The sequence below is a fragment of the Rhea pennata genome, chromosome 1, assembly GCF_028389875.1.
Source record: "Rhea pennata isolate bPtePen1 chromosome 1, bPtePen1.pri, whole genome shotgun sequence".
Lineage (NCBI taxonomy): Eukaryota > Metazoa > Chordata > Aves > Rheiformes > Rheidae > Rhea > Rhea pennata.
In genome coordinates this window covers 8,413,823-8,435,886 of record NC_084663.1, presented here as the reverse complement: position 1 = coordinate 8,435,886, position 22,064 = coordinate 8,413,823, and the positions used below count along the sequence as shown (strand labels likewise).

Sequence of the window (22,064 nt, the reverse complement as noted above, 5' to 3'; positions counted from 1 at the left end):
TTTTGCAAGATTGGAGGTTTTATTTCTGATTGCAGCCCTACAGAACTAGCAATACTGGGGCTTGACTGTAACTTGGGAAGATAGTGTACATGTTTTTAGAGGGGTTGAAAACTGTATCAGCTTTCTGTTTTGCTCAAGCATCCTAAAGCATCTAGGTTTCTTGAGGAAAATCAAGCTTACCAGATAATTGACCATAAATGTTTTTATGTGTGTAATAAATTTCTATTGAAATACTTATATAATATTCAGGTTCCAAATTTGGAAGGATTTTTTGTTTTTGTCTAAATCTCATGTGTAGCATTTCAAATGCCCTTCTTCAGCGTGCTTTAGAATGAATATTCTTTCTCTCAGTGCTAATAAAGGGTCTTAAACAACTTCATGAGAACCAAAAAAACAATCCAGGTCACCAGCTTTCGGAGGGCAAATCTGGAAGTGGATTACCAAACGCTAATTCCAGTTCGGGGGTTCAGCATGTACAGATCCGCGTGGCTCGCCTAGAGGAGAATGCAGGCAACACACCAAGCCCTGTGGCAGCTTTGCAAATTCCAGTCCAGATTACACATGTCTGTAAGTAGTTTAAACACGTGAGTCACTGTCCTTTAGTGAAGCCTGAAGCTCTCCTATGTTATGGTGATGACGGAGTAGTAAACATGTCTTAAAGAAAGAGTTTTAATAACTCTGCTTTGGTTTTGCCATCCCAAAACAAGTTGACATTAAGGAAGTTAACCTAGAGAGAAGCCTTTCCTCTTCACTGTCTATTATTCTACATTGTCTGTCATTTGTGAATTTTATTAGGACAATTTAGTGCCTCAGTCTGGCTGATTACAAAGTGTTAAACAGACCAAGAACTGATTCTTTCAGAGTCTGACTAGAAAGGCACCTGGTAAACAATCTTCTCTTTGTAATTACATTATGCTAGCCTGTTACTAAATGCCATCTTAATCTCACCTGGTGTGTTTCGTAATAAGAATGTCATGCAACAGCAAAAACCTTTTTATCTGTAGTAACACATTAGTAGTCTCATACTTTCAACCAAGCTTTGTCACAGCTACTCGTTTTTGGTGAGCAGACAAGATCTGCTGGCATTCTGTAACTTTTAGCCTTGCAGAAGTTGAATCCTGTAATGGTTATTCTGCCTCTGTTTCTGCCTAGCAAGCTTGTAGCTACCGGATTCTTTCCCCTTTTTCAGTCTGCTTTCCTAAAGAATTTCTATTTGTGTGATCAAATTGAACTTTCTGTGTTTTCCATCTATTTCTGTATCCCGTAAGAGCTAACCTATTAGCCAATTTCAGCTGTGTTTGATAGAGGGCTCAAGGTTTCAGATGTGTAATTCCTGCTTTGTGAATGTAAATGGTTAGTTAAGAGAGGTGCCGCATTTCACAGCTATCTGCTGCTGAGTGCCAGGGAGTCTGCAGAGGGACGCCTTGAACATGCCACTACAGGGGGGAAAAAAAACTTCAAAATCAGAGCTTTTATATTAATTATTAGATACCAGAATTAGTCTACTTTGAAGCAACATATTCTGAGACCACCAGATTTCCAGTGCTTATAGCACTGCTGTAGTCATTTAGGTCCCTTTCAGTATTTACAGAATTACTGGATAATCCCAGGCAAAATACTAACTTACCTCCAGCTTCCTATAATTTTCCTCCTCCCCTCTCCCAAGTGTAAGTAGAAATCACAGTTATGGCCCTGAAGAGGTTTGGGGATATCTTTTAAAGCTTGGAGTACAAACTCTTTGGACCTAGTGATCTTGAAATGTCTGGTATTTAAACCAACTCTAATGTTCTCCTTAGTTACCTTTAGAGTTAATAGCAGTAATTACATAGTCACACACCTGCAGTAAGAGTACTTACAGCTTTTATACACTACAGCTGCAACACACAGTGTAAGCAAGTATCCTGGGACACACCTGATATTTCATCAATGTGAGCAGATTTTGGAAGGCAGGAAAAAATACAAATTAAAAATAACAAAAAATAGAGGTCAGTAGGAAGCATAGCAACATTAAACTTAACACTAGTTTAAAACAAGTAATACGTGGGTCAAAGGATGTAGTTTAACTAGAACCTTCTTTAGATCTCATTAAAATGTTAAATAATTAGATTACATGAGATCTACTTACTTCTTTAACTTCAATTTGCTTGTGGCTGTGGACAGTTAAACTATACTTTCTTTCCTTTGCTCCTTTGGATTTGTAGAATGCTTGCTTTAGATACTACTGTGTCTTAGGTACAAATTAGAGAACCTTGTCATTAGGATTGCTGCCAGTTTTCTTATTATTATTGAAAGTAACAATACCCTGCTGTGTAGCAAGTATAGTATGTTATGTTCTCTGCAGGGCTGAAACGTTTTACTTTACATATGTTCTTTTTCTGTTTTCTCCATTTTGCAGCCTCAACCGAGTCCCCTTCTGCTACTGTTGACTCTGAGACAATAACACTAAATAGTGGAACGCTGCAGACCTTTGAGATTCTTCCAGTAAGTAACAGAAAACTGGTATTTGTTATTGTGTACTTTTAAGGACAGCTACTTCTTAGACTATGGAGCTGTGTATTCCTACCTCCCAATTTTTATTCATACAGAGATTGAAAGAGGGGGAGATTAACTTAAAAGTTCAGAGCAAAGTCTGTTTCTAAGCATGTAATTCAGTAGGGCAGTGGACTAAAATGTGAATTACAGCTAAATGATTTAAATCTGTCTAGTGCTGTAAAGCTTTCCTTTATGCCTTATCTTTTTGGTTGAAATACAATATCACAGACCTAGAGCCAGAGCCCAGACAGTAAAGGTTTCCTCTGTTTCATTGTACTGTAATTAGTGGCAGTTTCTGTTTCATGTTAATGTTAAGAACAGTTTTAGTATTGCATATGGGATAGTTAGGAGCCTGTCTTTATTCACTGGTAAAAGAGACGTATCTGGCCTTCAGTCTTCAGTAAGAACAACACCCATGAAGTTAGGAATCTCTCCTCTTTCTCCCTGCTGCATCTTTTGTCTCGATCTTTGCTTTGTGCCCAGTTCAGGTTCCATTAAGGGCATCAATGGACCTTACTGGAATCTGTATCATGCCCACACTTCTCTGCCAAGCCAGGGTTAATTTTACCTCTAGGTAATAGTTACTGCAGTTCATGGGAATTTTACAGTTGTGACTGGTTTTACTTGACTGTAAAGTGATTCCTCTGTAAGAGCTGAGAAAAGCTCTTTTCTTTTCTTTTCTTCCTCCAATTTAACTAATTTTTTCCTTTAACTTTCTTACCTGGAGTTGTACAACATGCATGACTCAGCCTTAATACTTGTTTTGGTAACCTAAGGCTGTAAATGAGTTTATCTAGACTTCTTGAGTTCAGTACAGCAATTAAGGCAGTAGGATTTGGTTTTTTTCCAGGGGGATTATAGTTATGCTAGGGAATATTCTGTACATAAGGAGTTGCTGTAGATCTTCCTGTAAATAAGCATGCTCTGAGTGCTGTGACCCAGGTAGGTGGTATGTTTGTGTATTAAACCTTACTATCTTTTGTAGTCCTTCCATCTCCAGCCCACCGGAACGCCAGGTACATACTTACTACAGACAAGCTCAAGCCAAGGCCTTCCTTTAACATTGACAACTAGTCCTACCATGACCCTAACAGCTGCGGCCGCTCCAGCCTCCCCAGAACAGATCATAGTTCATGCCTTATCTGTAGGTATTTTGAGCAGCAAAAAGACTGAAGTTTGGGGGTGGGATGAAAGTAATGTAATAGTGCAGACCTCTGCTTACCTTGTACATATGAGGATTGTAAAGCAGTTCTTCGGTCATAACAATGTTACTTTGACCATTTAAAGTTCTCACTCTTCAGTAAGATTTTTTTTAAAAAAGTTTTTAAAAAGCAACTTCATGTTGCTTGGAAACCTAGCTTAGATAGTTCCTACTGTGACTAAACATGATGTCTCCACCTACTGGCTAGCCCCAGCAAAACAAAATACTACTTTTTTCCTGCTGTTTTCAGTCATTCTCACAAATGTGTGCTGGTCCTCACAAAACTTGTAGAGTAGTGACAGTACTACTCCTTATTGAAGGCAGGGAAGGGGAATCAAGTTGAAGATTGCATAACAAATGTGTTCAAAATTCAGAAAAACTAAAATCTCTGACCTTTTGAATCTAGGGCAGTCCTCCTCATCAGAACAGTTAGCGTCTGTTTCACATTGCATATTTATTTGTGAATTATAGAACAATTAAAGCCAATCTGCAAATTCATTATTTAATTCCATGAAAGGTCAAAAAATGATCTGGATTGATATACTATGTATGCAAATCTTTAAATTACACTTAATAATGACTTTTTAAAATTCAGTTTCTTTGTTTGTTGAAAGATTTAAGGCACTTGGAGGAAAGTCTCTAAGATTTTTTTTTTTTCTTTTTTCAAACACTGATTACAGCCAGAGCACTTGTTAAATACAAGTGACAATGTCACAGTGCAGTGCCACACGCCAAGTGTCATAATCCGCACTGTTGCTGCTGAAGATATCTCCTCCTCTGTCACTCAGGCAGAACTTACTGTTGATTCAGACATTCAGTCAGCTGACTTGACAGATGCTCCCGACACTTTAGAAGCAAATAGTTTCCCAGATGATATTCACCAGTCCAAGCTGAGCGATGAAGAACAGTCAGCTTACAGTGAAGATGATGCCTCCAAATTTAGTGGCCGGAATAGTAATGAATTGATGGATGGAGTTATGGTAAGAACTGAAGAGGAGATTTCAGAGGCCAGCCTGAAACAAGAAGAGGATTCTCACACTAATTTAACCAGCACTTACGTCACTGAGGTAAGGACTTATGTTACTTGAAATTTTCCTCTGCTCTACGTAGAGAGAATGATTGCATTCATACATTTATGTCAAGCTATTAATATGAATATGTCAGTGATTTTATGCATGTCATAGCTCCAGGAGTGGCTTGTTCAGATCCTCTGTCCTTGAGTTTCGTTAATATTATATGGGTGTGAAAAGGATGGGCTTTGATTTGCAACTAAAGTTTAGTTTTGGCTTGATCTTGGGTATCAAGTAACTCATTACCTGTGGAGTTGCTTCACTGCTCAGACTACATTGCCTGCTGACTATGAAAAATATATCTCTCTGTGATCAGGAGGCTGTTCGAATAGTAGTGGCACCTAACAGTGGACTTCATCTGATTATTATTTGATGCTATTTCTTTAAACCTGGTGTAAAATTGTCCTTGCTTTACAGAGCAAGGGAGATTAGGTACAGTATTTCACTCATGCTCTGTGAATCTAATAATGTGTCTTTTAAGTGTCCTAAAGCTTCCATTTCTGAGGGCTTTTATTAAGCAAAGTAGCCAGTTCAATATTTGTTAAATTGGAATGAAAAGCTTATAAACCAAATCTCTCTCTGGCCTCGGTTTTAGTCTGCTCCAGCACCACAGTTGCAGACACAAGGTTATCCAAAGTAATTCAGGCATTTGGATTGTTTGTGCTAAATTCATCCATCTTACGGTTGCTGGAACTATAATAATGAATAAGACAAGGAAAATGGGGGTATTAAAAATATTTTGGCGGGTAGAGAATATCTTTCCTTAAAAGCTTGGTTAGGTTAGACTGCAAAAAGAGATGAGGTAGATTTGGATACTCCTTCCTCTTCTCCAGACAATATATTTTACAGTTCCTATAGTTTTATCACTCTGGAGGAAAAAGTCCACTATTAATATACTTGAACTCTGTTAGGCTTTGTCTTTGCAAAGGTAAGTAGGCAGATGCTGCATATTCATTATGCTGTAATTAAGAGGAGGATCTTTTTATGCCTCAGTAGTTCACTAGAAGTGTTTGTATCCTGAATACATATGAAGAGGAGGTTCTTCCAATTTTCTCTTGTGTTGTAGTTTAAATGATTGTAATAAAATTTGTGATGTTTGAGGTAGCCCGACAGCTTTCCGTTTAAAATTTCAGCTTCTCAAGCAGAAATCTATACATTTTGGTATAGACATACTTCCCAATTGAACTTCATATAAATTACTTATGGCTAACAGTATTTAAAGAGATATTAAACTTTATTTCTGTACAAAAAAAATGCAAACTGGGTTTGTAATTCTCATTTGTTTCATTATTCTGGTTGGATTCAAGTTTGACACATGCAGGAGGACCCAGGCAACTATAGGCCCATCAGCCTCACCTCCATCCCGGTAAGGTGATGGAACAGCTCATTCTGGATGTCATCTCCAGGCATATGGAGGATAAGAAGGTGATCAGGAGTAGCCAGCATGGATTCACCAAGGGGAAATCCTGCTTAACCAATCTGATAGCCTTCTGTGATGGAGTGACTGGCTGGGTAGATGAGAGAGCAGTGGACGTTGTGCACCTTGGCTTCAGCAAGGCTTTCCACACTGTCTCCCATAACATCCTCCTAGAGGAGCTCAGGAAGTGTGGGTTAGACGAGTGGACAGTGAGGTGGATTGAGAACTGGCTAAAAGGCAGAGCTCAGAGGGTCATCAGTGGCATGGAGTCTAGCTGGAGGCCTGTGGCTAGTGGCATCCCCCAGGGCTCAGGACTGGGTCCCATCCTGTTCAACTTCTTCATCAGTGACCTGGATGAGGGGACAGAGTGCCTCCTCAGCAAGTTTGCTGATGGTACCAAGTTGGGAGGAGTGGCTGACACAGCTGAGGGCTGTGCTGCCATACAGAGAGACCTGGACAGGCTGGAGAGCTGGACGGAGAGGAACCTCCTGAGGTTCAACAAGGGCAGGTGCAGAGTCCTGCACCTAGGGAGAAATAACCCTAGGCACCAGTACAAGCTGGGGACTGACCTTGTGGAGAGCAGCTGTGCAGAGAAGGACCTGGGAGTGCTGGTGGATGACAAGTTGACCATGAGCCAGCAATGTGCCCTTGTGGCCAGGAAGGCCAATGGTCTCCTGGGGTGCATTGGGAAGAGTGTTGCCAGCAAGTCGAGGGAGGTGATCCTGCCCCTCTACTCAGCCCTGGGGAGGCCTCATCTCGAGTCCTGTGTCCAGTTCTGGGCTCCCCAGGACACAAGAGACATGGAGCTACTTGGGAGAGTCCAGCATGGGGCTACGAGGATGATCAGAGGGCTGGAGCACCTGCCCTCTGAGGAACGGCTGCGAGAGCTGGGCCTGTTCAGCCTGGGGAAGAGAAGACTGATCTGATCAATGTGTACAAGTACCTGAAGGGAGGGTGTCAGGGGGACGGGGCCAAACTCTTTTCAGTTGTCTCGTGTGACAGGACAAGAGGCAATGGGCAGAAATTGAAGCACAGGAAGTTCCGCCTGACCGTGAGGGGGAATTTCTTCCCTATGAGAGTGACGGAGCCCTGGCACAGGTTGCCCAGAGAGGTTGTGGAGTCTCCTTCTCTGGTGATGTTCAAGGCCCGCCTGGATGCAACCCTGTCTAACATGCTCCAGGTGCCCCTGCTGAGCAGGGAGGTTGGACTAGATGATCTCCAGAGGTCCCTTCCAGCCTTACTGATTCTATGATTCTGTGATTCAATTTCAAAAAATAGAGAACTCTCTGAGTGATTTCAAGTGAAAAGCTACTCTAGAGAAAACTTCTCTAAATTCTGCTTTCTTGAAGTCAGTGTTATCTTTATGCACTTGCCAATATTGTATTGTCACTGTGGGTGTGAGTAGTGGAAGCAGGTAATCATCCTGCAGGTTTACTGTTTCAGACTGGGAAAGGTGACCATTTGCCACAATGGCTTTTTTAGTTTTTTGCACCTTCTTTCCTCAGTTTCAAGCCTTGCAACATACTGCTTATTGTGGGCAGGTCTAGCTGAGCTCTCTGCAAAAAGTTGCTTTTTCTGATTGGGCATACTGTGCCTTGCATGAACATGTGCACATTTGGACTAAGTTTAAATCTCTTGAGTTGTAGCGCAGGTAATGAATTCCTGCTCTTCAGCAGCGCCAGAGAAAGGTAATGTTACCACACAGCTGTCCTTACATAGTTTCACAGTGTAGTTTTTGTAGATAAACAAGTTTTCCTAAAACTGTGTGGAAATTGTTGTGAACAAAGAGGGCTGTTACCTTCTCAAACATTTCCCCCTCCCTCTGAAAACTGAGATAAATCCAGCTACCTTCACCCTGCTAGCTGTGGTTGCTAACCTTCTGCATCAGTGATTCCTGATTCGTGAAAAAAACATAAGCATTGTACATACAAAAAACGGAATGCAAGTATCTCTGCCTGTTTCGGCAGTATTAGCTAGGATGTCTTTTCACTGCATTCCCAGAACCAGGAGTCCACGAGTGTGTGCTGTGACATGGAGTAAGCCAGATGTATTACTCTCTTTTCAGTGTTAGCACTACCAGCGCTTGGGAAGAGGAGGCAGCAACAACTATGGAAGAACAGGGACGCTGAAACCTGAACCTGGAGGGAATCAGTGTGTTGCTAATTTTCTGACATAATGAGATTCAGCTAAAAAAGTTTGCAGCCACTCCACAGAGTTAAAATTGGTCTTTTGAGCTATGAGTCCAGTAGTTAAAATTTGACAAGAGAAGCAGGAGTTGTGAAACTAAAATACTGAGTTCAGGTAAAGCTATAGCAATTGTGGAGCTGTTAAGTGCTATAAAGGCATTGCTTTAGTATCTCAGAACATTTAAATAGTAAGTAAAGGAAAAGATTAATTATTCCTCTTTATAGACATGTTACTTTAAAATGAATGTTTTATCACCACTTTGCAGCCTCTTCTTTCCTCTTCACATGCCCGCACACTGCTCACAGGGTAGAGTTCTTTTCATCTCATTTTTAGCTGCCTACACTAGGATGAAACATGTATAGCAGTGCTGTGGTAACTACCTCAGATGTTGGCATGTCAATTTAATGAGATACAATCCATCCAGGGAGTCTGTTGCCTAGTATGGAATATAGCTGGCCAAAGCAGATTCTCCTGTCTGTGCTACCAAGAATACACCTTTCATGTCCTGTCCTTCGGTTTTCCATTGTGCAGGACCTGGGTTCTCCAACAATAGAAGAACAAGTTGATCAGCCTACAATAGATGATGAGACTGTCCTTATTGTTCCTTCTTCCCACGGTTTTATCCAGGCATCAGATGATATAGACAATGAATCAGTCTTACCCCTTACAACCCTAACAGGTAGGAACCTTTATGTAATTGATGCTGGAGGCAGGATTCTTTAATTCAGTGTGGCAGTTCTGGGTTCCTGTAGACACCACCTTGCAGATCCTTGCTTTCTCGTGAATTCCACAGCTTTCCATGTAATCACTATGAAACTTTGTAAGCAAGTTGGTTACCCCTCTTCAGTAGAAGAAAAATAGTCTGAATCCAGCTTGACCTCATGGAAAAAGCACTAGAACAGCAGCAACTTCATAACTGAGTGGCTTCCCTCATCCTTGAGCCTTGAATTAGTACATAGAGGCTAATGAGTAACTCTTTGTTTAATGTGCATTTCTTTGTGCCTGGTGCTTGAATTAAATTTGTTTCTGATCTGAGAGAAGACCAAAGGCATCAGAAGTGCAATTGATTGCTTGTTATCTTAGATGTTGAAGGGCTGGGTTATTTGGGGGGGATGTTTGCACAGCACTCATCTGGAAGGGTTTTCTAGCTTGTGCAACACTTCCCAAATGCCAAGAGTCAGCCCAGGCTTGGAAGCAGCATAGATGTATTCTTCCAGTGCCGCACCTAAATAAATACCCCTTTATGGAGGAGGGATCTTACTGCAGAGCCATCTGAGGGTCAACATTTGGCCCCAGCTAATAAGACCTACTGGATCTAAATTTAAATCACACTGGTTGCAACTATACTACTCAAGGCTTATCTTGAAACTGATAATTGATGTAAATTGATGTAATATGTGCTTCAAATTGGTTCAAAGCTCAGGCTGAATTTTCTGTCTTGTCGAAAGTATTTTTAATTGTTGCAATGGCACAGTAAATAATGAGTCCTAATGTACTGCATCTCTTGTCAGATCCTATCCTACATCATCATGGAGATGGGTCGCACATTATTGGCTCATCATTGGGCAGTCCCGATTCAGAAGATTCAAAGGATGTTGAAGACTTAGTGAGCTGTCACTGAGAAGCAGTTATTGTGTCCATTTTACTATTGACCATGTTTGCATTGTGAAATTAGTAACAACCCTGTGCCACATTTCCAAAGCAAGCAGTCAGTCCATGTCTTTAAACAAAGATTTACCGTTTGAAGTGAGTACAGCACACACTTTCTGCTCAGGCTATTTACCTCACTTGTAAAGGGTTACAGAGCAGCCAACTGAAGCCCGGTTTACTATTATTCAGCCAAGATGTTTCTGTGTTTTGAAGAATCTCTGTTGCAGTGCTCACTGCTAGGATCCACATGGTCAATTTTGATCAGACTTGTAACTAGTGTGCTGAACTGCTTATCCTGAAAACTGGACAGAAGCCAAGGATTGTGGACCGTAGCCTCTTAGCGCCGCAGCAAGAATTAGTTTGCACATGTTTCATGAAGAATGGGTGAGGATTTCTGCACTTACTGACTCTTATAACATATGGAGTAAGAGACTGTTACATTTCAGGAAGAAATGTATTCCATCAAAGACTTCAGGGAGCTTGGGCAGCATCACAAAGAAATGGTCTGTATTCCCATTTCATGTGGTTTGTCAGTACTTCTGTAAGACTCAAGTCACAGATGCTTATGGGGTTTTCCTGCTCTGCTTGTTCCTGAAGAGTCCATTGCTGGCAATGGATACAGTTCAGAAACAGTAGTTGTGAAAAGTCTAACTTTTTCTTTCTTTCATCACTACAGCAAGCTGAATAAAAAGGGAAGGTCTATGAGAAAGGGAAGCTGCTGGGACCCACAAGCATCCCCCAGAAGCTTGTAACTTTGAAAAGTTTTAGCAAGTAAGATAGAAACATGTGTCTGTCTTGCAGTTTACATTACACTACCAACCACCTCTCTAGAGGTGAATTATGCAACAAGTTACTAGATTGGGGGTGGTGTGGAGGTGGCCTCATCTTGGAGAAATAGCTCTGGGAGAACTTGGGCATAAGGCCCTAAGGCATAGGTAATAAATTAATCCCTACATTCAAGGATTGAAACAGACACTAGGCTGAGCAGCCTGTTAGCTAGGGTTTGGGAGAAAAAACTATAGAAACTAAAGACTCATGTATAAATTATTTTATTTATTTCTGTAATTAGCTCTTCATAATCAGAGTTGGTCTTTTTCAGTCTGTGGTTTTGTTAATGTGAAAAATAAGTTGTAGTTTCAAATGGTTGCCTAGGGAACAGAAATAATTGTATATTCAGTTTAAACAAAATAAAGAGTATTTGTCTTATGTAACTGTAAGATGCCATTTATTTATACTGCTACAGATCCTTGCAGGGCTGCAGTTTATCTGTACAGTAATAAAAAAATGCAGTTTTTTCCAAAATGAAAAAGCTTGTGCCATTCTGAAACATTGGTACAACTGGAATGTTCATTAAGTGCAACAGTAGCTCTTCAAAAAAAAGCAGAATGTCATGCTTTATGGCAATAATTCTCCCCAACAAGAGGGACATTACATATACATTTACATGAAAATCATGTACTGGTTTATGCTTGCACAAACCACGTCTTTCCTCTCAGGCTGATTGTCCTCTGTTAAGTTTCTCAAGTAGAGCTGAGAGCAGTCTGATACAGTAGCATCATTGCTAGGTATTCCCAATGTCAGTCATTTACCCACTTCATGGAAGTACAGGTTGGCACATATACATAACATGACAATAGAAAATAATATGTAGTAAATTAAGTTCCTGAATTTAGGTTCCAGGTCTCCTTGTCGATACCAGTAGATCTAGAAGAGAGAATAAGTTTATATTACTTAAAAAGGACAAGTATTTCTTCTGAGGAAACGGTCTACAGTAATGACACCAGCAATTGCTACAGCTTGCTTCCCCCAGCCCAAAAAAACAGCTCTGCTTAATCTGACTAGAGAAGATTAGGTGTAGCAACCAGTAAAGTTCATTAAAGATTAAGGAACACCATCTACGTTTTTCTTAGCAGGCTTGTGGAATATACCAACAAGATGGCAGCATGGTGTTTCCCTTCAAAATGAGGCTACTCTGCCCTGGTGCTAGGTTAGGTACGAAGGTCTGAGTGGTCTGGTCAGCTTTGTTAGTGACTTGTTTTTCAGCACTCAAACACGGCTGTGTCTGTACAGATGAGGCCGAAGGCAGGGTTCTGTACTACACAGCCTGCCATGGGTTGAGTAGGGGTTACCAGCCAGAGAACCAGCATCAGTGGTACCAACCAGGCAACACAAAGCAAGGTCCCATCTTACACAACTGAACTGCGAGGATTTCAGTGCAGTGACTGTGCAGAAAACATCTGCAGGAAGAAGAATGCTCTGAGGCTGAAAGACTGCAGCAGAGGAAGTAGCCACTTTGACCTGCCAGCGCTTTTCCAACACTTGGTATCAACTTTTTCAGGATGCTTCAGCGGTTCAGCAGAGAACCTCCACTTTCACATTATTTTATGCCTAATGTTTTATCTCCTCATCTCAACCTCATATCCCAATGAAATGTCGCCTGCTCTCATTTCCCTGTGCCTGATAGCTCAGGGAGTTCTGCAAGCACAAGGCTGGTCCCACTGCTTCAAGTCCTTTGACCCACCACCAGTCTTCTGCAGGATATGTCATCTCTACATTTCCCATTTCATTGCTCTGCTGTCCAGTTTCCCCTTTCAAAATTTTCCTGTGTTAATCATAGTGATTTCTTGTAGCCACAAGAGACTTGTTATATTTAATTGCTCTCACAGGTGCTTTGGTCATTGCACTTCATCACACTGTACAACAGGAGACCAAAGGCATTTGCAGTTGACTTCTTTCAGATGGCAGCTCATGATTCCTCCTCCGAGAAAGGGAAGAGTACAACTAGTGAGTAAAGTCAGGGACAAATGTTCACAGAGTGTTTACATAAATTTACTGACATGAAGCCATAGAGCTGTAAGGAGGACTGTCAGATTTTGTATGCTAGAAAGAGCTTTTAGGCCAGCATAAAAAAAAGAAAAGGGAACTGTGTAAGCAGGTTATATTACTATTCCAGCCACAGTCACACACTCAAAAGACTGCACAGTAAAGGTGGTGGTACTTACAAGTATGCCAGCAGAAATGCAACACAAGGAGATGCAGAAAGCAAAAAATATATTCACAGGTTTTGGAGGTAGTTGCGGGAAGACAAAAGCACTGATTAGAGTGACCTGCAAGGAAGAAAACAAACACTTTGATCTCTCCTACCCTTGTGTACAGAACTATACACACACACACACACACGTCTGCGTGCCCACTCTCAAATGTGAAGTGGAGCAAAATGTAAAATACTAGAAGAAAAGGACTTCGTCAAAACTGCAAACTCAGGGGAAAAAATTATTAAAACTGTTACCGAGCTAAAGAAAGAGTCTTGTTTCTGGCAACTGTTCTCCAAATACCCAGAAAACAATGCTAATCTGTCCAAAAATATATTATTTTACTTTAATTTTTCATGTTAAAGGTCCTACCAGTGAGGATCTAGGATGAAAGGCTATTCAGCAGATCAAATTCATGACCCAGATTTGAAGGTGCCTTTTAGCTAGGTGACGAGGAGAGAAAAATGTATTACTTGAATGCGTGCAGTCACACTTGGCTTCTGATACTCTTCCCATATGGTCCCCACAGTCTTTATGGCCCTGTTCTCTGCTATCCCTCGCCAGTCCTCCGACACGCGCGTGTGGCTGGCTGGTCTCGGCAGCGGGCACTCGAGCGTACACTGACCTCGCCTTGGGCGAGCTTGCCGACGGACGGCCGATCCCCTGAATCTTTGCTCTCCCTCACGCATCCCTGTGCTGTGGCTCTCAAAAGCTGCTGCTACCACCATGTGCTGCAAAACTGAAAATCTCCATCTATGGCGGCAACGCTTGTCTTTAAAACTAGGGGAAAGTATAGTTTGAGACAAAGTGGCAAGTGACTTAGGAAAAAACTCATATATAAATCTGTACTTCAATAGAAGGAAAGAGAAGTAAACCAGCTCTCTTGGGTTATAAGCACTTTGTCCAGGAAAGGTCTCAGTACAGCATGGACGTAAGCTCAGGTTCTGCTGATGTTGTTTCACATCTCTAACATCACACTGGCAAAAACTGATCACTTGTGCTGCACCCAGCTCAAGCATTTAATTGAAATTTTCACTCAAAAATTCAAAGATGGGTTTGCTAGGAGCACAACCAGCAGTGGTTGAGTAGACTCATCTCAGTCTTATCTTCTGCTGAAAAGCACAATCTGCTCAGGGACTAGAGGCGTTTCATTGTAAAGAAAACAGCTGTATCGTAAAAACTAGAAGATAAAATGGCTTGAAAAAGAGGTATTCTTTCCCTACTGTCAAAGAGTTTCAAATAAGCCAGTGTCTATCAGAGCCCCAAGCTCCATAACAGTAGAAGTTTTGCTGTCTCATAGTAGGAGGGTCTCTGAGTTTCCCCCTGTCACCTAAGGGAAACAAGAAGCACAGGACATGACGCAGGATACTCACTACAAGCAGCAAGGACGTTAGGCCGCCAACAACTAAATTGATGATTCTGTCCTGCAGAAGAGAGAAGAAAATTATACACAGGCCTTGTAAAAGCCCTGTAAAACAGAGCAGCAAACCTGCAACATCTAGAGGTCTGAATAAATCTGGGCTCTCATTATACAAGGCACAGGCACGCCAAGCAGCAGCAATTCGGCTCTTCCGAATTAAGCTCTGCCGCAAAGCAAGGTTTCCCTTCTGCTGCCTCCACAGACCTTGCAGAGGTTGTGCTGGCCAAACCCGACCTGGCGCCTCTCCGTTAGTTTGCAACTGGCTTGTTGACTACTTCCGAATCAACTGCTTCTGAATCAAGCGAAGTCCCACTTGGCGCCGGCCACACGAGACACCGACTCAGCCCCAGAATCCCACCCCAGATAAGGCCCACGTCACGGCAGGGATGGGAGGGGGCCGTAACACACCACGGCGTGACCAAGGAACCCGGGAAACTGCCAGCGAGAGCCACGTACAGATGCACTCTCCAGAAAAAGATCTAGAAGCAACCCAGGGCCCTCGCTGCCCAGCAAGACCCTCTGCCACTGCCCCCCAGGTGCACGAGGACACAGAAGGGCCACGGACTTCCAGGACCCAGCCAGCGCTTTTCTTTCCAACTTTCCCCAATCCATGAAGAGATCTGAGCACAGAGAATTGTGCCCAGACCACAGGCGAAAGACCAAGAAAGCTGGGACAGGCGCTGCAGCACGGGAGAGCAGCTGGGATAACCCGGTGCCCTTCCACCGCTCTGGGCCGAGAACCAGAGCCAGAAGGGTTAAGCTCAGCAGGGTTGCAATTTGGGCATTGAGCAGGAACCAGCAGCCATGCAAGTGACTTTAAAGAGAGGGGTTTTTTTCACACTCCTTTGGCTGTTTCAAGCCTAACACATTTATTCTACGTCTAAGCACACGTGCAAATCTCTCACACCCTAAGTGCATTTTAATACCCTAGCAGTGGCCTCCACCCCTCTCTTAGCACTGCTGCCCCGAGTTCAAACATCGGCCGCCCAAGAAGGGCAGGGTTGCACACCATCAGGTTTAACGCCCGAGATTTGCTTCCCAAATAAAACACTAGAAAAACAGGTAGGTGGACCCCCAAATCTCAGCTGCTCGGAGCAAACAACCTGGCAAGGGGCCGGCGCCCTGCGAGCCCTGGGGCTCCTCCTTGCTGCGCGCCGCATCCCCTCGGCTACACCCCCAAAACGGCCCAGGAACGCCCTCGGCAGGATGAGGCACTTGAGGATCTCGAGATTAGAGCAACTGATCCTGCAATCCCAGGCTCGGCACACTGATCCGGGCCGCGTTCCCCGGCGCCCGGTGACGCTGCAGCTCCTGGCAGCTTAGCCCAGCAAAAAGGTTAAAAATACCTAAGCGGCGCCCGAGACGGCTAAGGGGATTGGGGCCGACGCAGCCTTTCGCCTCCGCGTCCTGCCCGGGGATGCGGTCCCCGGGAGCCGCTCGCAGCCACATCAAAACACAGAGAAACAGGCAGTAACGAGCAGTTTCTTACAAGCAGCGTAAAAAAAAGGCAGAAACAGGCAGCGCCCTGGCAGCAGGCTGCCGCACACCCCGCGCCACCTCACTCCGAGCGGTCCCAGGTCAAGGAGAGATGCCCGCAGGCCCAGATGTCTTGGATTTAGCACAACTGTTTCAGGCAGGACTTTTCCTTGAGGATTACTCTGTGCTTCCTCGTTATTATAACTGCTACCGTAAAAAGAAAAAAAAAAAAAAACAACATAGGCATGCAAATCTGCACACCTACAGACCAGAAGGTCACCTGTGCTAGCATAAGCCCATGGAAACTAACTTATGATACAGTTTAGTAGCACCCGAGCCACCTACAGAGATCCCCGATCCCTAGGGTGCAGTGAATGTGCCAGACAACCAAGGAGTTCTGCATTTCAGCATTGTGCCGGTTCCCCTTCAAAATGGGTTTTCTGCCTGCTCTTCTCACTCTGGAAAGGACATTCAGGGACTGGAGACAACGGGCTTGCAACAGAGCGCTGCTGCGTGAGAGAGATCCCTCTCCAGCTGCTCCCGAGGGAGGGAGATGGGCTCAAGAAAGCACCAAGCTGGGCAGAATCCAGGATCCTTTGGGATCTGTTTGAGATTGCGTTGAGCAATGGGGAAACCGAGGACTGTCACCTTTGGCAGCACGGACCACAGCTTGCACATGACAGTGACAGTTTTACTCTTTGTCCCTCTTCAGCTCCATGAGCTACATCCTTCGAGTTACTCTCTGGGAGGTCGGGAGAAGCGATACCAGCGTCAGAGCCTTGACAGCTCTGGGAGAGGACCCACGCGGTAACACGATTGCTTCCGGCCCAACCACGGACACGTGCAGCGCCCAGCTCAGACAAGCCTGGAGTGCAAGGAAGTTCTGCCATGCGACTGGAGAACCGATCAGTGACCAGGGAGACAACTCTGCACTGGCAGTGCAGCTGCAGAAGGTACCGAGCAGCGGAGGAGGCTGCAACGTCCAGCTAGCTGCTACTGCGACCCGACAGAAACGATGCCAATGCAAAGCTGAACAGCTCAACCAGGAGGGAGGGGACGGACTTGCTTCCCCAGAGGGTGGATAACTCCAGTGTTATCTCGCTGTAGCACCGGAGATGATGGAGGAGACGTTTTCATATGTTACACCAGCAATTCTACGGTAATCACAGTGAGACCCCTGGCCACTGCAGTCACAAGGGATATATTAATTTATTGCCACATTAAACTATGTGGAACAACAGACAATGTCATGTATAAAGTTATACACCGGATGAGCTGCGTGCATGGCCTCACAGGCCAGGACCCCAGCTGCAAAACAAGAGGAATTCCTGTTACGTCCTCAATGGTTCTTCACCCCCATCTTGTGTTCAGCCTCTCTTTTTATGGCATTTTACTTCCAAAATGCAGTAATTAACACCCACCCAGCTATATTTAAATGTTCTTGTCACGGAAGAATCCAAGTGGTTTCTACTTTTAACTTTGCTTTCTTGAGAAGCCCCGCATCTGTGATGCTTTGCCTCCTGTGTGTCACACTACCGCTCGTGCTTTGGTTTTGCATTGTCTCACACCTAGATGTTTCCAGCATTGCACCCGTAGCAACCAAGGATTAATTTCTGTCTCTCCGCATTGATAGGGATTGTACTGCAATACACAGACAACCTCCATCAGACCCCAGTCGAAGCTGGCAGGGAACTGGAAACCAAGGAACGGCATGTCTTTGAGGCACAAGTCCTTGGAGCTTGTGGGAAAGTGGCGGGAAGAAATAATGAGGCAGAGGGAAGTCCTTTTTCTGCCTTCTGAAGCAGTTACACCATTTTCGTTACAGGTCCTAGAAAGGCATGCACAGGAGAAGAGGGCTCAGGCTGAACAGTTATGCTTGGCCCATCTACATCTAAACTTCCCAAACTTCTTTTGCTGCAAGATCTCCAGGAGATCGTCCTTATCCAACCAGCTAGCCCCAAAACACTCCTGTCGCAGCTCTGATCCTCTCACATCACTGTGGAGAAGCATCCATCTCCCTAGCTCTGACAAAGCCATCTGATCTATCCGTTTTTATGTAAACTCCTCCTGCCAAGGTCCCTTTCCCAGCTACTCGCACTGACCACGTCACTGTGCTTACGCATCCCTCTACTGCATTTCCTTTCTCTGCTAGATGAAAAAAAAAAAAAAAAAAAAAAAGCCACATATCTTCATTTTAAAGCCAGCTACCCCCACTTCCCTAGGACTCTCCCATTCAGCATGGATGGTCAGCAGCCCCAGACTAGATCAACTCAAGACAAGCGCCTCCATCACCCACCTGCCAAAACTCTTACCAGCACCAATATACATTCTTGTAAGACACTTGCCTGCAAAAGACATCTTTCTCCCAACTTGTCTTAAAACTTTTCTTATAAATAAAGGGAGATCAAGTAGTTAAGCTAGCAGGATGCTACGATAGCTGCCTATCAGGCCAGCCAAAACCTCCTCTGTAGCTCCTCTATCTCTAGTCTCTTGCCACGTACTTTGGGCTTACGGACCTTCTCCCTAGTAGGTCCTGGTGAATCGGCACTGCAGGCTGAACTTTAGCCCAGCCACCTGGGGAAAACACAGGTTGCAGAAGGTAACTATGCAGGACACGGTCTCAGCGAGAGGAAGCCTGAACACCAGCCAGGCACAGCCACACCAGGTAGCCACGCAGGTTTTGCTCGTGTCTCACTACAGCCTTGTGCTCTTCCATGCAGCTTATGTCAGGCAGGAAGGACTCTGTCTGCCTTGCTTGGCCATTCCTTGTAGATACTTAAAAGCAGAGTTTTTTGCCAGATGGCAAGGTTGCCTACACTCCAGCGCTCCTTAGGAGAAGAGGACAGACATGTACACACACTCACATCTCCCTAGAGACCCGCTGGCCTGCAAACGTCACTCTGCTGGTACTGCTGCCATGGCTCAGCAGGGACAGGTCACCTCCTCGAGTGAGAGTAATGACGGGCATCTCTGCAACAGGGAAGGACGGAGCGGACACAGCAGCCTGCTGCAGGCCCTCAGTTCCCCTGCAAAATCCCCAGGAGTTCTGGCAGCAGCAAATAAGAGCTTGGCTCCCTACCTGGAAAAGTGGCAACCACTTTCAGCTGTGGATACGACACCCAGCACCTTCCATGTGACTTGTGGGATTAACTACAACTGGAGAGCTCTCCTGTCTCTCCTATCCAGAAGGTACTTCATGGAAAAGAGTTAGGTAGCTCGAGGAACGACACTGAGGCTGCCTCCAGACATTGCTCAGGATAGCGAGGATACAATTATGCTTGGACACACATCTTCCTAGTCCAGGTAGCAACAACGGGCAATAAACTACACAGGAAGTACCTTCAGAAACACTGGACACCAGAGGATCCTACAGAGTCTGGATGGAGCTCCTCTGTTTGTCCATCTCTTTCAACCTTGGTCGTTTGAGAACTAGGGTCATTTCCCACAGAACCTCGTTCTCCACGAGGCTTCCCAAAATCTCCAAGGACCGTCCACCAGGAACCCTGCCCAGTACACAGCTCCAGCAAATCTCTCTCCACATCCAGAGCTTGCTGTCGGGGCAGCCACTTGCTGGCAGAGGACAGCCGGGGCCAGGGGAGACGGCCACGCATGGGGTTTCACCTCCATGCGCCAGCACGTCCTCCTGAAGCTTGCAGCACCCGAGCCCTAGGTTGTGAGGAGAGTTTGGGAACACCAAGTAGCAAAAAAACCTCTTTGGTCCATCCCAAGCATCTGGGCAGAGATCCTGTTCCCAGCCTGGGGGCCTCCTCGTATCCTGCGTCATTCTCTTCTTTCCCTCAAAATTTTGCCGGTGGCTTGTACGCAGCAACGCCAGCAGTATTTTTACAGCAAAACTAACCAGAAACACTGAGTTAACATCTAAACAAGAAAACCTTCAGAGATCTTCTCTAACTCAAACAATGAGCAAACGCCGAATGCAGGGAAATGCTGCTTTTTCTTCTCCTTCTTTTTTTTTTTTTTTTTTTTTTTTTGGCCTTTTTCTTGCGTTCCTAGAGAGAGACTCCATCGAGCAGATCTTGGCCGGGAACAGCGTGAGCACAGTCTCTGCTGCAACATCATGTCCCGTGTGGTCTTTCGAACCACCGACCCACGCTGGCGCCCGACCTCAGCACCTCGCTCAGCCCAAACCGTCTGGCTTTTCAGCCTGCTTTCAAGAGCACTTTTCTTGGCGTTCATGGAGATAGCTCACTTTGAAAAAAACACTCTCATTTTAGAAGTATTCCCAAGTGCCGGCGCAGGCGGGATGACCGACTTTATTCACGTTTGTGAATTATTTCAGTCAATTTCCACTTGCATCTTTCCAAATACACACACCCACGTGTGTGCCTCTCTATATGCACAAATCTTTGTGTGTGTGTGTACAGATATACGCACACGCTCGTGCACATGCACACATAGAGACACGCACGTGTTATTTTTCATTACCTGAAGCCCTCCCGGGGCACAAAACCAAGCCGCCGTCCACCCTTCCCCACCGCAACGCGCCGCGTGTCCCCCGTCACGCCCGGGTCGGCACCCCTGGAGCCGCGAGAAAAACACTAGTGGCGGCAGCAGCATCGGTAAAAATAACGATACAGCTGCCCTAAGGGTTATCCGGAGCAGCAATCCTCCCCCCAGCCCTGGCCCCACGGTGAGGGGCATCCTGCACGGTGGGGGGGGGGGGCGGCGGGTTCCCTCTGAGGTTTTGGGGGACTTTATCTTTTCTGCTATGTTTGGGGAGGCGAACAATTGTTTGGGGGGGGTTTCTCCATTTTAATTTTGTTGCTTGAGGAGATTTTTGGTTTGGAGGACAGTCTTTTCGTTGGGGGGGGGGGGCTGCATTCATTTTGATTTGGGGAGAACTCGGTTTGCCTGGCGGGGGGGAGGATGTCCTTTTTATCGGGGTATTTTTGCCTGGGGACAGGGGACCCTTTTTACTTCAGTTTCTGGAGGGGGGGGGGCGGTGGTCTTTCGGTGCCGTTTCCCCCTCCCCCAGGATAATTTGGGGGGCGGCGGGGGGGGGTGTTACCGTGGGGAGGGCTTTGAGGGGGCTCTTTTATTATCCAGCTGCGGGGCTATTTTGGGGGGGCTCTGCCGTTTTTCTCTTTGGGCAGTTAGCTTTTTCCCCCCCCTTGGGGTGTCTTCGGCGGAGCAGGGGCTGCTGCAGGACTCCCCCCCCCTTTTGGGGTGTCCTGGCCCCCGCCCCCCCGGGGCCGCCCTTACCCGTGCCGAGGTCTCGCCGAAGAGCGGCCGGTTGTCCAGCGCGCCGGTGCCGTAGCTGCGGGCGCCGAAGCCCTCCATGGCGGCGGCGGCGGCGGCGGGGGGCGCTCAGGCCGCCGGCGGGGAGCCCGCGGGGGCCGCGCCCTCATGCTGCGCCCCGCGCGGCCCGGCCCGGCCCGGCCCGGCCCCGCCGCCGCCCGCCCGGCCCGGCCCGGCCCGGCCCCGCTCGGCCCGGCCCCGCTCGGCCCGGCCCGGCCCCGCTCGGCGCGGCGCGGCGCGGCTCGGCGCTCCCGGCGGCCCCGCTGCGGGCGGAGCGCGCCTGTGCGCAGCGCGCCGCGCTCGGCCCCTCGGCGCCCGGACTCGCCCGGCGGCGGCGGGAGCGGCCCCGCCCGCCTAGTGTCATTGCTGGTGCGGTGGTGGCGGCGGCGGGGGTGGTTGTTGTTGTTGTTGTTGTTGTTGTTGTTGTTGTTGTTGTTGTTGTTGTTGTTGTTGTTGTTGTTAAATATTTGATGCGGGCAGGGTCTCCCCGGTCACCTCTTTTCACAGAATCACAGAAGGGTTGAGGTTGGCAGGGACCTCTGGAGATCATCTAGTCCAACCTCCCTGCTCAGCAGGGTCACCTAGAGCATGTTACACAGGGTTGCATCCAGGCGGGCCCCGAACATCACCAGAGAAGGAGACTCCACAACCTCTCTGGACAACCTGTGCCAGGGCTCCGTCACTCTCACAGGGAAGAAATTCCCCCTCACGGTCAGGCAGAACTTCCTGTGCTTCAGTTTCTGCCCATTGCCTCTTGTCCTGTCACATGGGACAACTAAAAAGAGTTTGTCCCCGTCCCCCTGACACCCTCCCTTCAGGT

The 22,064-nt window shown here is 46.0% G+C and overlaps 2 protein-coding genes across 5 annotated transcripts in view; one reads left to right on the top strand and one right to left on the bottom strand.

The window, feature by feature from the left end:
- The window catches only part of DMTF1 (cyclin D binding myb like transcription factor 1), a 33,016-nt gene extending 21,707 nt beyond the window's left edge, over window positions 1–11,309 (top strand). For 2 of the 4 annotated variants that reach the window (XM_062581277.1, XM_062581251.1), the window contains 6 exons: window positions 352–567; window positions 2,396–2,481; window positions 3,518–3,676; window positions 4,414–4,800; window positions 8,939–9,086; window positions 9,919–11,309. In XM_062581277.1, the coding sequence (XP_062437261.1) occupies window positions 352–567; window positions 2,396–2,481; window positions 3,518–3,676; window positions 4,414–4,800; window positions 8,939–9,086; window positions 9,919–10,028 (1,106 nt within the window). In that variant the 3' untranslated portion in view covers window positions 10,029–11,309. Of the gene's footprint in view, window positions 1–351; window positions 568–2,395; window positions 2,482–3,517; window positions 3,677–4,413; window positions 4,801–8,285; window positions 8,909–8,938; window positions 9,087–9,918 lie in introns of those variants that run through there. The other 2 variants (XM_062581261.1, XM_062581270.1) reach the window with 2 other exon arrangements.
- TMEM243 (transmembrane protein 243) lies at window positions 11,067–21,286 on the bottom strand. The gene is made up of 4 exons (XM_062581289.1): window positions 21,209–21,286; window positions 14,463–14,513; window positions 13,060–13,164; window positions 11,067–11,761 (listed from the first exon to the last, which is right to left on the bottom strand). The coding sequence occupies exons 1-4, from the start codon at window positions 21,284–21,286 to the stop codon at window positions 11,639–11,641; spliced, it is 357 nt and encodes a 118-aa protein (XP_062437273.1). The 3' UTR covers window positions 11,067–11,638.
- Window positions 21,287–22,064: the final 778 nt, after the last annotated feature.

Bases quoted from the DNA above. Each gene is read 5' to 3' on its own strand.
- TMEM243 (XM_062581289.1), bottom strand. From the start codon at position 21,286: ATGGAGGGCTTCGGCGCCCGCAGCTACGGCACCGGCGCGCTGGACAAC. The intron at 14,514-21,208 runs GTAAGGGCGGCC...TCTCTTCTGCAG, and splicing joins TCGGCGAGACCTCGGCACGG to GACAGAATCATCAATTTAGT. The intron at 11,762-13,059 runs GTAAGTACCACC...TCTCTCTTCTAG, and splicing joins GCATTTCTGCTGGCATACTT to ATCTACTGGTATCGACAAGG.